The sequence below is a fragment of the Monopterus albus genome, unplaced genomic scaffold (assembly GCF_001952655.1).
Source record: "Monopterus albus unplaced genomic scaffold, M_albus_1.0 scaffold357.1, whole genome shotgun sequence".
Taxonomy (NCBI): domain Eukaryota; kingdom Metazoa; phylum Chordata; class Actinopteri; order Synbranchiformes; family Synbranchidae; genus Monopterus; species Monopterus albus.
In genome coordinates this window covers 305,389-326,158 of record NW_018128237.1, presented here as the reverse complement: position 1 = coordinate 326,158, position 20,770 = coordinate 305,389, and the positions used below count along the sequence as shown (strand labels likewise).

General features: G+C 40.9%; 1 protein-coding gene and 1 pseudogene across 2 annotated transcripts; one reads left to right on the top strand and one right to left on the bottom strand.

The window, feature by feature from the left end:
• The window catches only part of LOC109975029 (zinc finger protein 420-like), a 7,024-nt pseudogene extending 1,333 nt beyond the window's left edge, over positions 1 to 5,691 (bottom strand).
• A 2,684-nt stretch (positions 5,692 to 8,375) lies between these two features.
• LOC109975030 (alanine aminotransferase 2-like) lies at positions 8,376 to 18,769 on the top strand. Of its 2 annotated transcripts, none has more exons than XM_020625544.1 (11): positions 8,376 to 8,512; positions 8,887 to 8,976; positions 9,366 to 9,474; positions 9,583 to 9,716; positions 11,699 to 11,942; positions 12,029 to 12,108; positions 12,199 to 12,335; positions 13,662 to 13,830; positions 13,949 to 14,104; positions 14,284 to 14,396; positions 18,471 to 18,769. In XM_020625544.1, the coding sequence occupies exons 1-11, from the start codon at positions 8,408 to 8,410 to the stop codon at positions 18,481 to 18,483; spliced, it is 1,350 nt and encodes a 449-aa protein (XP_020481200.1). In that variant the 5' UTR covers positions 8,376 to 8,407; the 3' UTR covers positions 18,484 to 18,769. The 2 variants fall into 2 exon arrangements, with proteins under 2 accessions (XP_020481200.1, XP_020481199.1); XM_020625543.1 differs by lacking the exon at positions 18,471 to 18,769 and adding an exon at positions 14,778 to 15,243.
• Positions 18,770 to 20,770: the final 2,001 nt, after the last annotated feature.

Here is a 20,770-nt window from a genome sequence, read left to right as displayed (position 1 = left end):
TTACAGCTGTACGGCTTCTCTCCAGTGTGAATACGTTGATGGGGTTTTAGACTCCGCAACTCTCTAAACGCTGACCCACACTGGTCACAGCTGTACGGCTTCTCCCCAGTGTGAATACGCTGATGGACTTTGAGATTTCCCAAATATCTAAAAGCTGACCCACACTGGTCACAGTTGTACGGCTTCTCTCCAGTGTGAATACGTTGATGGGAATTTAGATGCTCCAACTCTCTAAAACCTGAGCCACATTGGTCACAGTTGTACAGCTTCTCCCCAGTGTGAATACGCTGATGACACTTTAAATACTGTGATGCTGAGAAGGCCTTGTCACAGTGCTGACAGAGATGAAGCTTCAGTCCCATGCATCTTCTCTGTTCCTATAGCAACAGACACACAAAGAGAGGGAAAGTGCCATTATTAAACAATGTAAAATCATAATATTTGCAGCTGGCCTGTGGCTCATAAATCACCTGAGGTTTGACTAAGCCAGTTCTATGGCAGCCAGAGGGGCATAATTACTGAATGCCATCCCCATTGCAGACTAGCATCAGGAGAAATGTAGGATCCAGAGATTCTGGAGCTTGAACCATAACACAGGCCGAGTTGGTTGATAGCTCGACCTCTGTTACAGAAATTTCAACCTTTTTAAATGTCTCTTCTGAGAGAAGTGTGTTCCTTTAATAGAAAAGGTGTTATGGTTTAGTCCCCCTTACCAGGAGGGTGAGGGAGAATTGAGGCAGGACTCAAGATTGCTGATCCAGGTGCTAGTAAAACAGGTGGTTTTAATGGTGGGAAACACGAAAAAAGGAACAGAGTCAAGGAACACATACAACTGGGGCTGAGCAAATACGGCTAGGGAGAACAGGATGACCAGGGGAGTAAACAGGCTAACGGAAAAAAACAGGAGAGTGAGGATGAGGACGAACAGGTGAAATAAAAACACACTACCCAGGAGGATTAGCTAACGAAAAAGGAAATCCACAGCACAGGAACTGTCAGCGTGGATACCAAAAAAGAACGTCTAGCTAACCTAATGGGAAAAACATAAAGAGATCCACCGCACAGGAACTGTCAGCGTGGACGTCTTAAGACATATAACACAAAACATATAACCAACGTACAAAATGCGATCTACAGCACAGGGACTGTCAGCGTGGAAAACAAAATGGCGTACAAATACATACCACAACTATAAGGCTGTTACGGGGTATGCACGTTACAGTAGTTAATGCTCTAGCGATGGCGGAGCGTCCACCAGAGGTATAAATAAGGTAGCAGGGTGATTACAGTGATGCACCCCAGCTGTGCGCGACAACCCACAAGTCACCGATTACAAAATGCGACACAGCTGAGGTGCTGATCCTGTAAAAAGAGCGAGCAGGAGAGAAAAAGGAAGAAGAGAGGCAGGTCGTGCCAAGCGGACCTGACAAAAGGGTCCTTCTAAGGCCACAGGAAACTTGATCCAAGATAGCTCGTAGAACAGAAGCACTTTTGCTCAATATAATAGGTTCTGTATTCATACTAGTGAAGCTGGTTAGAAAATATACAGAAAAACAAAACTATGTCAATTCCTGCCGTCTTCACTCACACACACAATCAGGTGAATGGAGAGCCTCAATCAGCATTCACAGTGCTCTGTCATCATGGTGCAACATAATCATTCAGTCAGGGAGACTGCAGGAGCAGCTTTGGAAACAGCTGTTGAACATGATTTTTAAAGAAGTTATTTGTCTTGCACTGCTGAACATAAGTAAAAAAAAATTTCAGGAAATCACATTGTATGATTTTTAAAGAATTTATTTTTCTTGCACTGCTGAACATAAGTATTTGAACACCTGAGAAACAGCAAGAATTCTGGCTCTCAAAGACCTGTTACTGTGCCTTGAAAAAGTCCACCTCTACTCCACTCATTAATCTAAATTAGTAGCACCTGTCTGAGCTCTTTAAAGACACCTGTCCACCCCACAGTCAGTCAGACGCCAACTACTACCATGGGCAAGACCAAAGAGCTGTCAAAAGACACCAGAGACAAAATTGTGGACCTCCGCAAGGCTGGAAAGGGCTACGGGGCAATTGCCAAGCAGCTTGGTGAAAATAGATCAACTGTTGGAGCAATTGTTAGAAAATGGAAGAGGCTAAAGACGACTGTCAGTCTCCCTCGGACTGGGGCGCCATGCAAGATCTCACCTCGTGGGGTATCACTGATGATAAGAAAGGTGAGGAATCAGCCCAGAACTACAAGGGAGGAGCTGGTCAATGACATGAAGAGAGCTGGGACCACAGTTTCAAAGGTCACTGTCGGTAGAACACTACTCCGTCATGGTTTCAAATCATGCATTGCACGGAAGGTTCCCCTGCTCAAGTCATCACATGTCCAGGCCCGTCTGAAGTTTGCCAAAGACCATCTGGATGATCCAGAGGAGGCATGGGAGAAAGTCATGTGGTCAGATGAGATCAAAGTAGAACTTTTTGGTCTAAACTTCACTCGTCGTGTTTGGAGGAAAAAGAAGGATGAGTTGCATCCCAAGAACACCATCCCTACTGTGAAGCATGGGGGTGGTAACCTCATGCTTTGGGGGTGCTTTTCTGCAAAGGGGACAGGACGTCTGCACTGTATTAAGGAGAGGATGAATGGGGCCATTTATTGTTTGCAGATTCATGGTAATCAATTACTGAGTGAATATCTCCGCAAAAACCTCAAGCAGCATTTGGAGCTTTAATACGTTTCAGATATGCCACATTAGCGTGAGAGGTTAAGCCATGTTCCTTTATCCAGGGGTTAGCATATCGTGGCTTTCAAACAATATACCCTTGTTTACCTGGAGGAGAAATTCTAATTAAATAATGCTGTCTAAGACTATGTTCACACCGCAGGACTTAATGCTCAGATCGGATTTTTTGCCAAAATCTGATTTTTTGCCAAAAATCCGATTTTTTTGCGCTGTTGTTCACACTGTCATTTAAATGCGAATGCCATCTGTCTCATGTGTGAATGGTATATGGCCCTGAGGTGACCCGCATGCGCAGAAGAGGACGTGATGTCAGACGCAGCGTACTGTGTTTGCAAAAATAAAAATGGATGCAGCTCGTGATAGCATGTGTGTAACGATGTACCAGTTAATGTGCAATCGAAATAAAGAAATAATAAGAAGAAGAACATCAAGAAGGAGGACAGCACAAATATTGCTTATGGCTTTGCCTCCTCCAGCGCAGAATTGTGACGTCTGTCGCATTTCAGTGACATAAAAATCGCATGAAATGCGAACTGGCTGTTCAGACTGAAGTCACATTGCAAAACATTGAATATGTATCCGATTTAGGACCACATATGAAAGTGGCCTAGGCCAGATTTGAAAAAATCGGATTTGTGCTGTTCACACTGTCATAAGGAAATGGGCAAAAAGATCGGATTTGAGTCACTTCAGCCTGCAGTGTGAACGTGGCCATAGTTTATTGTGCTGTTCACTTTCAACACTGGCAGCAGGAGGTGTGCACGTTCACGAACTATCCTCTCATTTTTAGGTGGAGGCTCTCTGGTTTTATGGTTCTGAAATAATTACAGAATATTTGCAGTTATGAGGGGTGCAAAGCTGATTTATAAGTACCCAAGATTAAACATAACATGGCTGGAAATAAGCATGCCCTGGCCCCTTTATGTAATTGATGGGATCTACGTTGTGAAAGTCTTGGGAACTGACCTCAGAGAGCTGCGCTCCTCTGTCTGTCCCATCTTTCAGTTCCTCCCCTCCTCTCTCTCTGTGGATCTCCTCCTCCTTCTGCCTCTTTAGCTTCTGTTTCAACCCCCTCCCCTTCTTCTGTAGTGCCATTTTGCAGTGCTTGTTAACACACAAACGTTCACCTGGAGTAATAAAAAGCAAACTATATAAGGACACCTGTCACCATGGTTACAGAGTGGGAACATTTGATCAAAGATGGCACCAGAGAGGAATAAGAAGGAGAGGGACAACATCTCCACTCCAGAAGAGTAATGGCAGATCACGAGGATGTCAAACAGTTCAGAACATTAGGAGTAATGCCACAGAGTTGCATTAACCTGGCTGCTAAGTTATGAAGTAAGATGTTGAACTTAATAGCGTTACAAAAAAATAGCAATTTGGAGGGGTGGTCCAAAAGAATGGCATGTTTTTACATGTAGCTCAGTAAATCACTAAGGGAGGCCGTGTGCCCTAACTTTGACTGTCTACAGAAATGATAACTCAGCTGGTGCTTTCCAGCATCAAGACATATGACACGTTTCACTCCCCACTGCACAGAGAGCACCTTTGCCTTATATTACTTTTAAATAAATCTCTGCCAAGGATTGAGTCAGAGTTTCTTCTTTATCTGAACTGCTTTTAATACGTAATCACTTGTTTCTTCAACATTATCTACCTGTCCAAACCTTTTTTTAAGATATACAGATAAAATATGGACAAAAACAAACGTTGGCGATAACAATCTCCTGGCAGAGTTAACCAATATACATATAATAGTAAAATCAATCATCGCCTTAAAACAATGAGTAAACATACAGTATTTTGAACAGGTAACAGCTCATAGAAGTGTTTCTTAGGGGTGGGAATCTTTGGCAAATTCACAACTCGATCTTATTCAGATTCTTGGATTCACGATTTGACTCACACTCATTTCCTATTCAAAAACAACTCCGAAAAACGAAGGACACTATATGTTGGCTCTTACTCTAGTTTAATGTCTGACAAACAACTGATTTCTGTCCTTTCCCAATTAGCCGCTAATAAAGACATGCAGTTAAGCTAACTGGTTCTGATGAACATCAAAACCAAGTAGTTTACATACTGCTACCCAGCAGTATGTAAAGTACTTGAAATTTTAAGTATATAAGGCTATTAAAATTAGCTCCACCTTGACTAGCTGCAGCATTAAATATGATGAACACAATAATGCATCAATAATTGTAATCCAAACATTCAAATGAGCCAACCTGCATAATGAGTACTTTTACTTTTGGTATATTAGGTTCTATTTGAATGCAAATACATTTGAGCTTTTACTTAAGTAATAGTTTGAATACAGGACTTTTACTTAAGAGTATTTTACACCGTGGCACTCCCAATTTACTTCAGTAAACGATCGGAGAACAGCGTCTGTTACTAGCAGAGAAAGCCAACGTGATCCAAAACAGAACCAAGTCTGTAGAAACGAGCTCCTTTCTTTGTCTCACCAGTTTGACCGACGTGCTGCAGTGTGTGTTGATGAGCTGCTGCTCGTTTGTTCCTACGTTCGCTGCTCCGTTAACGTCAGTTTGTTGGTGATGGGCTACGAAGTGTTCACACGCTCCTCCACACTTCACTTTCAAAGCTCGTTATCAAAACATTAACACTTGCACAAACTTATTTCTGAGCGCTGTCTGTTGTCCGGGTGCTACACTGGCTTAGGGGTTGAGTTCCGTCTTTTTCTCTCCGTCAATGTTTTTAAAGAAAAATTTGAAAGAACGTTTTTTAGCATTTGTGAAAAAAAAAAACGTAGGCAGCACGGTGGCACACTGGTTAGCACCGTTACCTCCCAGCGAGAAGGGTTCGGGGACCTTTCTGTGTTGATTTTGTATGTTCTCCCAGTGCTTGCGTGGGTTTTTTTCCGGGTACTCCGGCTTCCTCCCACAGTCCAAAGACATGCAACTTAGGTTGATTGGTGTCTCTAAATTGCCTATAGGAGTGCATGTGTGCGTGTGTGCTTGTTCGTCTATGTGTTAGCCCTGCGATGGATTGGCGACCTGTCCAGGGTGTACTCCGCCTTCGCCCGATTGCCGGCCGGGATTGGCTCCGGTGACCCCGTTCAGGGACTAAGCGGTAGAAAATGAATGAATGAAAAAAACCTAGTAGATATGAATTACGATTCTAATGTGATATGGAGTATTCTTTATTAAACTGGCACTTGCAGTAACAGTCTGTCGGTCACTACATCGGTCAGTATATCACTACAATTCCAATGATCATTTATCAGTACAATAATATCAATAGGCTGGATACAGAGAATTGTTCCTGCATGAAAACAGCCTGAAACCAAGCCAGTTCTGTTCTCTTCTGTCTGCCTTTGTCTCTGCTTGCATTCTTTCTTGCTTGACGCTGATACAGCCTCACAAGAGCCCTTATCTACTCTAAGTATTCATCCTGTTGTTTATGCCAAATTCTCACTTCCCGTCAGCCTACATCCCCTTTTCTGGTAACTGTTCTCTAAAATGTTTATTCAGCAAGTCATGTCCAAGATGACCCAGAAAGTTAAACAAACAGGACATGAACTAAAGATGTTCTCGCTTCAGCACACAAACATTTAAACACTTTACAGAGAGCTGACAAAGTACAAAGCAAAGCTTGCAGAAGTTTATATAAGTATTTTAGCTCACACTGTGATCTGTTAACCACTACACATGTAATATCTGTATGTAATCTACACACTCCTATTGTACTCTATAGTCCATATTAACTTGTTAGTTTTAACCACTACATACTGAAAAGCAACTAGTAGAAGTTATATAATAAACGTAGTGGAGTAAACTACAATATTTATCTAAAAAATTTGATGAAGACCACAGAGTCCCCAGCAGTTCATGTGGCAGGAAAAATATATATATATATTTAGGTGAGATTCCATGCACACAGTTTACTAAACCTGATGGGGAACCTGTGTCATATGGATCTAAAACTGTTTTATTTTGATCTTGGACTGAGATATGTGAATATACTTTGGGTTTTGGCTGTTCCTGGTCAGAATAAGCATCTAAAACAATACTGTATGTGTAATTTTGTGTGTTAATTGGTCTACTTACTGACTTTCAAGCGTATATAACAAGTTATAACAAGCGCTGATCTGGGCAGGTTTTCCTCAGTGTGATTGTAGTACCTGACATGACTGTATTAAGGAAAACCCAATAATAATGCATTCGTGGTACATGCTCTACTACTGTGCTTCCTGCTAAATCCTGATTCGGGAGCTTATGGCTTACATATAAAGTCAATGGTTTATGGACTTATGAGCATGAAATAGGCTCTGGTTTCGTAATCCATGTGCTTGTTTTAATAATCTGAAGTCATCGTACTTTGGCCTAAAAACTTCAGAAATATGCTTTTCAGAATCAGATTCAGAATCAGCTTTATTGGCCAGGTGTGTCTGACACACGAGGAGTTTGACTCTGGTACATCGGCTCTCGATGTGCATGTACATATCCCCATGCAAGGGGCAAATAAACAATATACCAACATAAGGCTGTGTAGTATAACAAAATAACCAGTATTAATAAGCAACAAACAGTGCAAACAATGCAAAATAAACAGTATAGACAGACAGTAAACAATGCAGACAGACAAGGAATGCTCATTGTGAAATGGGATAAATAGGAATAAAAACAGAGTACTTAAAACTAGAGACCTGTATGAATCTATTGCACCGATGACCTTTTCTGCAGTCCTCACTGTCCACTGAAGTCTGTACTTGTCCTGTTTGGCTGCTGAGCCAAATCAGACAGTGATGGAAGTGCAGAGAACAGACTCAATGATTCCTCTGTAGAACTGTATCAGCAGCTCCTGAAGCAGGTCAAACTTCCTCAGCTTGTGCAGGAAGTACATCCTCTACATTCAACCATATACCTAGTTAGTCTAGATGACATAGCCCTAGCCTCCAGTGGCACTGTGAGGAACCTTGGAGTCATTTTTGACCAGAATATGTCCTTTAACTCATACATAAACTAAGCATCTAGAACTGCCTTCTCTTAGCATCACCAAAATCAGCAACATCCTGTCTCAAAGTGATGCTGAAAAACTGGTCCATGCATCTGTTACTTCCAGGCTGGAATTTAAGATTAGACTTAAGACTTTGCTTTTTCATAAAGCTTATAGTTAGGGCTGGATCAGGTGATCCTTAGCCTTCCCTTAGTTATGCTGCTATAGGCCTAGACTGCTGGGGGGCCCATAATGCTTTGAGCTCCTCTGAGCTCCTCTCCTCTCATCACCATACTGTAGGGTCTAGACCTTACTATGTAAGTGCCTTGAGATGATTTTTGTGATTTGGCACTATACAAACAAATTGAAGTGAACAGAACAAAAGACTTCAGTGTATGGACAAGTGAGAATATCAGCAAGGATTTTATGTACAAAGTCCACCTCAGAGATTTTTTTTCTTTTGTTGAAATGAATGGTCATGATGAACATAAAGGATTACTTATTAAACAGAGAAGCCCAGTGGCACCTTTTTCAGGGACAGACTAGTTATCCATTCACTTCTATTTTGTGCATATGAGAAGAAACAGTTTTACAGAAGGTTCATTTCCAACCCTCTGAAACGTTGACACCACTGCAGTGTCTGCCTCACCAAGCTCCTCAGATCATAGTAAGTAATTAGGAAATCAAGCCATTTCAACTAAAAAAAAAAAAACATGAGCTCACTGCAACATGTGAATCCCACAGTGAGAGGGATCAGAGTTTCACCACAAAGTGTGCTGCAAAGTCTGGCAGTACGCATCTCACAGGAGGTCACACAGGTAAGTTCCACTAATCTTCTTTTAGCTTAACACTTACATACTGGTGAAAGAGGTGTGATTTGATTGGGTGATTTTGGAAATCTCTGACACAAGAAATTCTAAGAATTTTTTGCATTGTGGGTCCTAGATGCAAAGACAGTAAAGCTGTCAAAATCCAGGCAGGAATTTGTACTTAACACAAGTAGTTCCATTTTCCTCTACAGCTCAGAGAAAAGTATTGTTTTGCTTCTCTACATTTAACAGATAACCTCAGGTCATAGTTACTCGTTACATATTACACCCACTTTTTCACAAAAGAAAATAAAAAATAATAATTTACTTGTGACCCAGACTGAAGCAGATCTTGTCTTGCATTAACATGTGTTGTCCTGTAGGGGGTGCCAAAACCTTTTAAGCAGGTGATTGATGTCAGCTCAGGTGACCCCCACAAATCCGGATTGAAACCCATGTCATTTCTTCGACAGGTAGGTTCAGTAGTCTGAGTTTTTACAGTATACAGTTCACTGTTTCACTGGGTATAAAACTTGAGAAAACTATTTTTATCCAAACATTTAAAACTGTTCTCAGTGATTTGGAAACAAGCTAAACTAGTTTTCAGAGTTGCTAGAATATTTTATTTTGTTGTAACTTTAGACAGTATTTATGGAAGAAGGTTAGGGCCACTGTAAAAATGCATTTGAGTTCTTAGTTTTTATCACAAACTTAAAATTCTGATCTTAAAGTCAGATTTATGGCTTGAAAGGTGACTTTTGAAAATGTCGGAATTCTGAGAATGACGTCAGAACTCAAATAAATGTTTTAGAGTGGCTTGAGTCCTGTTGGAGATTGTCCTAAATCTGACCTTCTGACCCAGGTCTTGGCTGTGTGTGTGTACCCTGAGCTGCTGAACAATGAAGGACTCTCTCTGGATGTCAGGTTGAGGGCTCAGAGACTCCTGGAGGCCTGTGATGGAGGAAGTGTGGGTGAGGATTGGTTTTTTCTATACAGTCTGTCAAACATTTAAAATATGACACACTGGCATTTTAATTAACAGATGCATGGCAATAATATATCTAATGACTGATCCATAGGGTCCTATGGTCAATCATCTGGTGTGCCTCACGTCAAACAAAGCATTGTTGAGTTCATCTCGAGACGAGACGCCGGTGTGTCTTCAAACACTGAACACATCTTTATTTCTCCTGGTTCTCAAGTGGCCTTGAGGGTAAAACACACTGTAGCATCATTATCTATTGTCCAGACAGCAATATGTACAGACACCTGAATCTAAAAGGAGTGTTTTGACCATAATCTCTTTGTTTTGGCCATCATTTCTATCAGTTATGGGAACACCAAGTTACTGTAAGTCCTGAGATCCGGAGAAACATCAAGTTTGGTGCAAAACTGCAGAAGTCAATATGGAGCGTTCTCAGCTTTGTGATTTTGCATCTTCCAAAGTTATTTAAAACCAGTTTATTTTCAGTTGGTTGAGATGTTGGAGAATGAAGGAACACTTTAGTTTTCAGTTTATTAGAAAAATTCAAACTCACCAAATTTGAAAAAGCATGGTTTTTCTAGCGGTTGAAAAATATGCGTTTTTCAGTGACTGATGTTGATTTTTAGAGAGCTGGAGGCCGATGGCTGATATATGAAGCTTGTATCATGTTGATCTTTTTTTTCTTTTTGCATCAGATAAAATACAACAATTTATTATAACAAATGAAACTGTAGTGGTTAAAAACAAACAAGATGCAACCTAAAATGTAATATGCCAGAGAGTACAGGCCTTGGGGTGACAATGCTTATATAATTTGGCAGGCTTTGACCTTTTGTAGTTTTGGATTTTGTTTTCCCTTAATAATAAAAACCTTCATTTAAAAACTGCATGATGTGTTTACTTGTGTTATCTTTGACTAATATATAAATTTGTTTGACGATCTGAAACATTACAGTGTGACAAACATGCAAAAAGATAAGAAATCAGTAAGGGGGCAAACACTTTTTCACACCACTGTACAACAATTTATTATAACAAATGAAACTGTAGTGGTTAAAAACAAACAAGATGCAACCTAAAATGTAATATGCCAGAGAGTACAGGCCTTGGGGTGACAATGCTTATATAATTTGGCAGGCTTTGACCTTTTTTGTTCTGAGAATGGTCTGTGTGTAGAAACGAGAACTTTAGTGAGGCGACCCATCTGTTTCCCATTTCCTGTACATCTCAGGGTGTTTCCTCTTAAAAGTGAAGACAGGAAGCCAAGTTCTGGAATTGACTTAAGAGCTGAAATGAGTTGTGAATAAAAAGAGATAGACTGAGTGGTGCAGTATGAGTAGGAGGATGAGGATGATGATGCTGCAGTAGTGGAATGAATTCAGACCCAGCCAGGTAGGGAGGGAACCGACCTGACTCTGGACTCTGGACTGACTGGACAGTATGACCAAAAATGACTGACTGACTCTTTGACAATTCTTTTATCTAATACTTTTGTTTATTTCTCTGCAGAGATGGTGATTATGTTCCCTATCTTTCAGACTGTTGAATTATCTTGCAAATTATTGAACTGCTTAGAATTACTGTAATAAAAAATAATCATTGGAAGGCTTTGCCTGAATTAATTTAGTTCACATCAGATCTCAACCACTACAAAACAAATTTAACTTAAATGAACATTTAATACTAATGGTCTATGAAAATATTTGAATTATTTTAAGTATTTGAAGAAAAAATTTGTTTGCTACACTCTGCACCGCCCTTATTATTTTAAATAGAAAAAAAATCCCCAAGTAATCAAATAAACTAAAATCTGACAAGGATGCCTGCAGGTGAGTCTGCAGTCATCTTTGTTAGTCGCCCTTGTGAGCGCAGACATCGGCCGATGCAGATTATCTACTGTACAAATGCCAAACATCAGCCTGATTAATTGGCCAGCTGAGCAGTCAGTCTATCACTAGTTTTTACCACAGGAAGGATATTCAAAAGTTAAAAAAGGAGAAGTGACCACTAACTGAAGCTGTCAGGCAAATATAGTGGAGTAGAACATAAAATATTTGCCTCTCCTACAGTATAATGTTGAATAAAATGTAACTACTCAAGCAAAGTACAAGTACCTCAGATTTGTACTCAGGTACAGAACATTAGTAACATTTCACCACTGTTTGGGAACAAATATAACTGAGATCTGTTAATCATTCTGTTATGTTAAGATCATTGTGATACTGTTGGCCAGAGGGGAGGAGGAGACTCAGTCAGCTGTGTTGACCCCCATGCCCTGTCCTCACACCCTGCCCATGTTGGTAGAGGAAGCCGGGGTGAAACTGGTGCCATACCATTTGATAGAGGAGCAAGGCTGGGCTGTAGACCTGGATGAGCTGCACCGAGCTTTAAAGGCCGCCAGGGGGCGCTATGAACCCAGAGCCATGTACATCAGCAACCCAGGAAACCCCACAGGTAAACAACACAGCAGCTGCAAGAAACCTACATGTTTCAACCTCTCTGCTGTGGTCAGTTTGGAATGCTGCTGTTTGTCCTCCTAGGTCATGTGCAGGACAGGAAATCAATAGAAGAAGTGATTCAGTTTGCAGCAGCTGAGAGACTCTTACTGTTGGTTGATGAGGTGATCGCAAACTGTATGTTCATATTTAATTCAACATCTGGAAGCCTTTTGCTCACACTAATCTATCTGCTCCTTTCCTCTGCACTGCAGGTCTACCAGGACAGTGTGTATGGACCGGACAAAGAGTTTATTTCCTATAAGAAGGTCCTGTCTGAGATGAACAGCGAGTACTCAGAGACAGTGGAGCTGATCTCCTTCCACTCTTTATCCAGTACCTGCATGGGAGAGTGAGCTGTCAACAGCATTTTATGCTCTTGTAATACAGTTTCTTTCATCTTGATAGCATTTTGTTTCTGGCCTAATGAGACAGCAGGTAGCTTTTACCAAATGACCTGAAAAGTCTCTTAAAACACTACTGTAAATACTTATTAATATAATATAATATAATACTTATTAGCAACTGTTTTCTATTTACATCCTCATTTTTGTGCATAAACCTGAAAATGACATGCCCAATTTAAAAAGATCGTTGCTCTTCAACCGTCTTGATTACAGCCCTAATCTTGGTCTCTTTGGAAAGATAAATCTTTACATTTTACACTCGGCACGTCAGACTGAGTATAAGAGATACTGAATAAAGTTACAAAGGAACAAACATCAAACGTCAAAATGTTCAATTTGGTTTTTTTGCCTATAGCATTATGTTGTCGGTTGTTTGTCCGTCCGGCTCATTCTTGTGAACATGTCAGGAAAAACTTGACAGAAGTGGATGGACTCAAGGATGAAATCATTAGATTTTCACAGTCAAAGGTCAAGACCAGTGACCTCACGTGTGTCCTGTTGCTGTGAATTTGACTGGTTAGTGGAGACCTACAACCATAAAGCAGTAATTCTAGTTTTGCCATTAAAAAAGAGAATATAAGGCCTGTAGTACACAACGATTAAAAACACATGAAATAATATGATGAAAATCATCTAACTAAAAAATACACAATGCATTCAGGTTTATTGTAGAGTTCAGTTACATGCAATAAAACACTAAACAGTAAATATTACAAAATGAAGGTAAACATAAATGAACTAATGTAAAATGTAATGAATGCACTAACTAATTAACCAGTAACTAAGTAACTAATTAAAATGTTGCAACACAACCAGTAACTAAGTAACTAATTAAAATGTTGCAACACATTGAACAACATGAAAAAGGCACAATTCTGCAATGTCCTCCTGCAGGAGCCAAACAAACCAAAACTACTGAGCACCAGAGTGAAGAACCTGACACTCATCAGCACTATGAACACCAAACTTCCCCCACAGCAGTCAGAAACTGGAGCCACTGCACCACTGGATCAGTGATGTGGCTCTGTAATAAATAAACAGTATTTAAAGCAGGTGACTCATTACCAAACATTATACAAGTCAGGCCAAACTCACGGTCCATTGCCAAGTGATACTCCACACTGATAAGTGACCACTGGATGGCCAGCTCACTCACACGGTTGTTTTTCATCAGCCCGTTTTGTGAAGAAGTCCGTGGGAGAATTGGTCCAAACAGTCGGTTTTCCTCTGACACAATCAATCTCCAAGTAACATCTTGATCTGTGTGCTAGGTGTGGTCTGAGGGCAGGATACATGGAGATGGTCAACATGGACCCAGAGGTGAAACATACTGTGTATAATATGCGGAGTGCTCATGCTCCAGTCACAGGACAGCTGGCTCTGGAGCTCATGATCAACCCACCGACACCCGGAGAGCCTTCATATGACAAATACACACAGGTCTGCAGAGCCTCGTTCAGCTCACAGAAACATCCTGTATTAAAACTCATTTGGATTTCTGGTCCTACAAGAGCAGCTGATGTCCTTTGCTGAATCTCTGTTGTTCTTTCCATCGAAGGAGATTCTCCTCATTCAGGCCACATTGTCCCAGAATGCTCGACGGGCTTGGCAGTTTCTAAATGATCTACCGTGGATGAGCTGTCAGCCAGCGATGGGGGGAATCTACCTTTATCCCCGTCTGCATTTACCATCTGAGCTTATAGAGCAGGCCAAGGTGGGAGAGTTTACTCCATAATGTGCTTATGTTGTACAGTATGGTTGGTGTTTTACAAAAGGTTTAAGCAACAATTTGAATGCTGACTCAGAATAAGATGGAAAGAATAAGTGCATATATTGAACTTTTATACTGAGGCTCTCATTGCTGATACACATCTCTGTTCTCATTAATTTCAGATGCTGGGAATGGAGGCGGACGTTCTTTACTGCCAGAAATTACTGGAAGAAGAAGGTGTTTGTTTGGGAGCGGGCTCTGAGAACGGACAGGACGATCAACGCTACCATGTCAGGTAAGGCAAAGAGATTCTACAGTGAACTCTGTGTGGACGTGTCTGTTATGAGAAGCCATTTTGGAGAGTTAGGAAATGTTTGGCAAGAGAAGAAATTTTGGGCAAATGATGACTATGTCAAAAAAAATGGGGCCACTTTAGAAACTAGGACACCTAAAATTCACACCACCATCATCAAGGGAACATCTTTTGGAAGAATGGCGTTCATCCCCCCAGCAGAGTTCAGAGACTTGGAGAGTCAAGGTGCACTGAAGCTGTTCTGGTGGCACATGGCGGCCCAGCACCTCAATGAGACTCTTTGTGTTTACTTTCATTCACCACCAGTCTGTACAGTAGAGGTTAATGATTTTGTTGTTTCTCCTCCCTCCCCCTTCTTTTCAGGTTGTGTGTTTTGGCTCCTCCTGCCACTGTGGAGGAGGTCTTAGCACGGCTTCGTACTTTCCACCTGCGCCTACTGGACAGATTTCCCTGACAGAAATGTCAAAGACAGAGATTTTGGAGAAAACATAATCTTTAACCCTGAATCTTTTAAATGGTCACTGTTAATAAAATCAGCAACCTAGTTCATGATCCTACACAGACCAAAGTAATTCACTTCCTTTAAAAGGAACTAAATAAACCCTTGACAACCTATTGTCAACCTCTCTTAGCTGCTGGAACACAGGAATTTCCCCATTGTGGGATCAATAAAGTACTTACCTAATGTAGCCACACAAAAACAAATTTAAATTCTATGTAATATTTGTGAAACTGAAGATGGAAGCTTGTTATGTGACTGTTGAAAAAGCATCTACCCAGAATTTAGAGGTATAAGGTTCTATCTTCTATTCTAGTGGTTTCAACTAAATCAGACTACAAATATAAATTAGTTTCAATTTTAAAATGTGGTTAATTAATCAACTTAAAATGTAGAAATATATTAAATTGTGAAAACACAGTTTGAAGATTGTTAAGAAGAATCAATAAAAATTAAGTCACATATGGACGGTTCTACACTGTGGACTCATAATACGCCTGCTATATGTCTGTGCATGGGCTAATTTGCTCTCCTGCACTGGTTGTTTAACAGATGCAGCAGTGTGTTGTTCTATAGATTGTGTGTGTGTGTGTGTGTGTTCGCTCTGGTTAAGGCTGTAAGACTGAGGAAACATGATAAAAGTAGCCCTTATCCTGCGGTTTGTTGCCTATGCTGAGTTTAAAATGGGCCTTTCTACTTCTAGTAAGGTCAGGGTTAATTATTACCAACCCATCTCATGAAGAGACCATCATCACTGATCATCATCCGTCAGTGTTTCCTGACTTCCACCCTGTCTGTGGCTGTCAGGCCAACTCACACACACATTTATTCCTAATTAATCAGCTGGTCACTGTGGTTTTTAATCAAACAAATAGGACTGTGGCTATTTAAACTGGGACTCAGACAAAGTTTTCATTTGAAAAGGAGAGGCTGCATGTGTGGTCAGATCAGATGCTTTGTTTACCTTTTCACCCTTTTCACTGTAAGCATTAGTGAGGAGGTCGTGGATGGGACTGTACAGGGTCACAGCCCAGAAACGGCTGAGCTTGTTAGTGCACGTCACAGCATGTTACAGCTTCACGCTTCACAGGCAGTAAGGGAGGAAGAGCAGCTCGACACTGTAAAAGCAAGCATATGCATTCTTTGATTTCCCTCAGCCTGAGCACTGGCTGACATTTTAATGGTTCTGTGATCTAGTGCCGACATCTAGTGTCACGATGAAGCATCTCCAAGTCTGAAAATGAACCATGTACAGTGCACCGACATACTCCATCTTAAACAGAAACCAGATCCTTCACAACCACAGCAACACCATCCTTAAGCAGCCACTGTGGGTTTCAGCAGCACCATAGTACAAAAAGACCAGATTCTCAAACACTAAATATAGAAAGTGCATACTGAACAGTAATGAGCTTTAAACTATTAGAAATACATAGATGAAGCTATCAAGCCACCCAGATCCACCATTCAATGTGTTAGATAACATTTTAGTATAGAAGTATATCCCTAACCACAACACTAGAGGGTACACAAACCACATTTTTAAAGCTACTCAGTTTGAAGTTCTCCTCCAGCTTTCTTCCACTAGGAGTTCAGCCCAGCAGGTGGATATCAAGCTTCAGATCACGGGCAACTGGCTGGCTCCTCATTACTGAACAGTGCATTAATCCCTCGACTGTAAATAATGTGATAACTGCTGTGCAGGGCTCAGCTTCATCCACAGGAACCGGCAGCCATCTTTTTTTTGCCTAATTTTTCTCTTTATCACTCTGTCTTTTCACAGTATTTGGAGTTTAGTTTTGCCCATGTTGTGTCATTATTTAAGCTCAGTTGCTCTGGGGAAAGTGAGTGAGAAGACTCATTCCTCAGAAGGAGAGTCCCACAATCCTCCCCCACCCCCAGCCTCACTGCTCAGCTCAGGCTGCTCTGCTGCAGGAGGCGGAGGGAGACCACAGCACCATTTCCATAGCTTCATGGACATGCTGACTCAGCAGCTTAAGCACAGCAGGAAATAACCATTCATAATGTTCAGCTTTACTCCACACAATGAACCTAGTGGCACATGGGAGAGGGGGCATTATACATGACAGGTAGGATACAGGCACATTTCCACATTGACAACCTGATGTAAAAATGTCTGTTTCTAACACAGTGCTATGAAATAAACAGTTTAAGAGACAGACACTGAAGTTCTTGTCTTCACTGTGGGACAGTGCTCGGTGCACTTGTCAGAACTGAGCACAGACATTTGCACTCATAATACGCACAAACTAATACATAATCTTTATCAAACTGTTTTCCACCAAAGTATTTATGTTGATACAGACTAACTGAAAAAAGCTTGAAAGGTGCTGAAAAATACAACCAACCCTTCCCTTCCCTGTGTCCCATAGGTCATGTTTATGACAGAAGTGTAATGCTACCTGGAGGTTTTTTTAAAAACTGATATTAGAAAATGTTGGTGAGTTGCAAAATGTTCACTGACAACAGTATTAATTTGTTTTCCTATAATATCCACTCTTACAAATCCATATTTATATGCAGCAACAAGATTCACATTGGTATATTTGTGTTTAGGTACGCTGCTCATTTAGTCGAGGTAGGGAAGATTGTCATAAATAAAAATAAAAAAATCAGTCGTGAATTAATGCAGGAGATATGATACGTTAATCAAAACATGATCTTTTCCTATCCTCAGCCAAAGTATCTGATGTCTAAACCTAAACACAGGTGGGGCTCAGGATGCAAACCTCCCGATCAGCAGTGCTCTTCTGCACTCCATATGTCCAACATCCACCTTGAATACCTCTCTACAACATCCATGTGGTGTTTTTTGGTTGAAATTGCAAAGAAAAAAGAAGCTGTTGCACAGAATGTTATTTTGTAGTACAAACTGAAATCCTCAGCAGCACCCCAGCCACAGGAACTCATTGTTTAATCACATTCCTTTTTCAAACATGCAAATGAACCAGGCTGAAGGTACAGTTAGCTGCATATAGAGACTTAATAATTCAGCCCAGTGAAAATTATCTGTGTATCTATGACACCCAGGAGAGCTGGAGTCCTAAGAGATGGAAGACAAAACATACAAGACAGAGAAGCAGGATGCGCGTTTTAATATTACAGTGCCATAACTAAAGCATGAGACAAATACTGTGCCGTCATAACACATATGCAGCAGTGCTTCTGCTTTGTTTTGCTTTACTATCAGCACCTGCGGTCAGTCTGTTGGTTGAAGTGTCCATCTTCTTTCTTATCTAGTATTTAACATTTGCATAATAATAAGCCATGCTCATTGGTAAATCTGTCATGGGGGGCAGCCCCAGTCCTATTTAAACCTTTCTTTTTCTCCACATTTTAACTGGTTCTCCTTGCAGAAGGCCTGAATTGATCTGATACACAAAGAAATACTTTTCTTTGCACTCTGAGTCCTCATTACTCTGATGACCTTCAAAGGAAATTTACTGTGCCGGTGCTGCTATGTAACTGAACCATCATTTGGATGCCATTTTTAATTTGTCCTCATGTGCTTTCTCTGGTTTTTCAAATGCAATTAGATACTCGTGTTAATCCAGGCCCCACCCCCTGATTCTTCATCGGCTTGGCCATCTGCCTGTTGACCTGCCTGCCTGGATTTCCACTGCAGCCATGATGGCAGTAAAACACACACACACAGTGGAGCAAATCAGACACACCTCACTGCAAACGCGAAACAAACAGGAGGTGACATACGAAGACAAGAATAAGACATGAGAGGGAAGTGAGTGTGCAGGAGCAGAGGACGCAGTACAGCACGAGCTTACAAGCTGCTGTGATGCTCACCATGGACACCCGACAGGACAGGCTGCTTGTTTTCATTGTCCTCATCTCTCTGTTCTCACTTACAACTCTTTTCTGTCTTCTGTTGTTCCTGTCTCTCTCTGTTCTCACTTACAACTCTTTTTTGTCTTCTGTTGTTCCTGTCTTTTCTCCCCTCTTTCAGAGGAGCATTGATTTCAGTGTCTCAACTCTCAGGTTTCTCTTTACGCCGAGATTCCTTTTACAGCAGTACAGAGGCAGTTATCTTGTAGATGCTCACTGGCTGATCAGACCTTTTATTCTGTTTTGATACTGTATGATTGGATAATTTTTTGCAGCTCTATATCCGAGATGCTATTAGAAGTATATTATTGTGAAACAATAGGAATAAAATTAGAACTGTGTATCTGACACTATAGAGTTTCCCAGATTTTTTCAGTTGTGCATCCTTAAACTGAAGACTCCATTCTCAAGAAGAACAGCACCATCAGTCATTTCAGCCAGTGCACCACAACATTTATGTTTGTGACTGTTCTGCAGAAGCTGCTGCTGATATTTTTGTGTACAGTACTTCTATTGTGCAATGTCGAATCTAGAGATCACTGTGAAAATCTATGTATTAGTGTTTTAGTTCACATCTCTCAGTCTGTCGGAGACCTGACTGGCCAGATCAGGAGCAGGTATGAAATAGCACAAAACTGGAGAAGCACCTGCTGTTGGAAGGATGCTGATGTGGAACCTCTGAAGTGCGCTTAACGCTAAGTGTTGCCATGGATACCTTTGTTGAGGGCTTCAGTCTATTGCAGCAACATGTTATTACTATGAAAGACAGTTAGGATGTCTACATTTATACGTTTATGGCAATTTCACCAAAAACTGAAACATTTTGAGCTTCATAAACACAGATGATAAGGTGGAAGTGTTGCATTGAAGTGCATACAATCGTGCAGGTGTGCCTAATAATGTGGCCAGTCAGTGTATATAAAAATATAAATGAAAATATTTTAGAACTAAAATTGGATTTAGACACAGAGTCTCTCTACAAGAACAGAACCACAGTATATACAGTGGTGTGAAAAAGTGTTTGCCCCCTTACTGATTTCTTATCTTTTTGCATGTTTGTCACACTGTAATGTTTCAGATCGTCAAACAAATTTATATATTAGTCAAAGATAACACAAGTAAACACATCATGCAGTTTTTAAATGAAGGTTTTTATTATTAAGGGAAAACAAAATCCAAAACTATAGAGCCCTGTGTGAACAAGTGTTTGCCCCCCTGTCAAAACACTGGTTTATCGCACCTGAGTTCAATTTCTCTTGCCACACCTGTTCGCAATCAAGAAATCACTTAAATAGGACCTGCCTGACAAAGTGAAGTAGACCAAAAGATCCTCAAAAGCTAGACATCATGCCGAGATCCAAAGAAATTCAAAAACAAATGAGAAAGAGAATAATGGAGCTCTATCAGTCCGGAAAAGGTTATAAAGCCATTTCTAAAGCTTGGGGACTGCAGCAATTGGATTCAGGTCAGGACTTTGACTAGGCCACTCCAAAGTCTTCATTTTGTTTTTCTTCAGCCATTCAGAAGTGGACTTGCTGGTGTGCTTTGGATCATTGTCCTGCTGCAGAACCCAAGTTCGCTTCAGCTTGAGGTCACAAACGGATGGCCGGACATTCTCCTTCAGGATATTTTGGTACACAGCAGAATTCATGGTTCCACTTATCACAGCATGTCTTCCAGGGCCTGAAGCAGCAAAACAGCCCCAGACCATCCCACTACCACCACCATATTTTACTGTTGGTATGATGTTCTTTTTCTGAAATGCGGTGTTACTTTTACGCCACACATAATGGGACACACACCTTCCAAAAAGTTCAACTTTTGTCTCGTCTGTCCACAGAGTATTATCCCAAAAGTCTTGGGGATCATCAAGATGTTTTCTGGCAAAACTGAGACGAGCCTTTATGTTCTTTTTGCTCAGCAGTGGTTTTCGTCTTGGAACTCTGCCATGCAAACCATTTTTGCCCAGTCTCTTTCTTATGGTGGAGTCATGAAC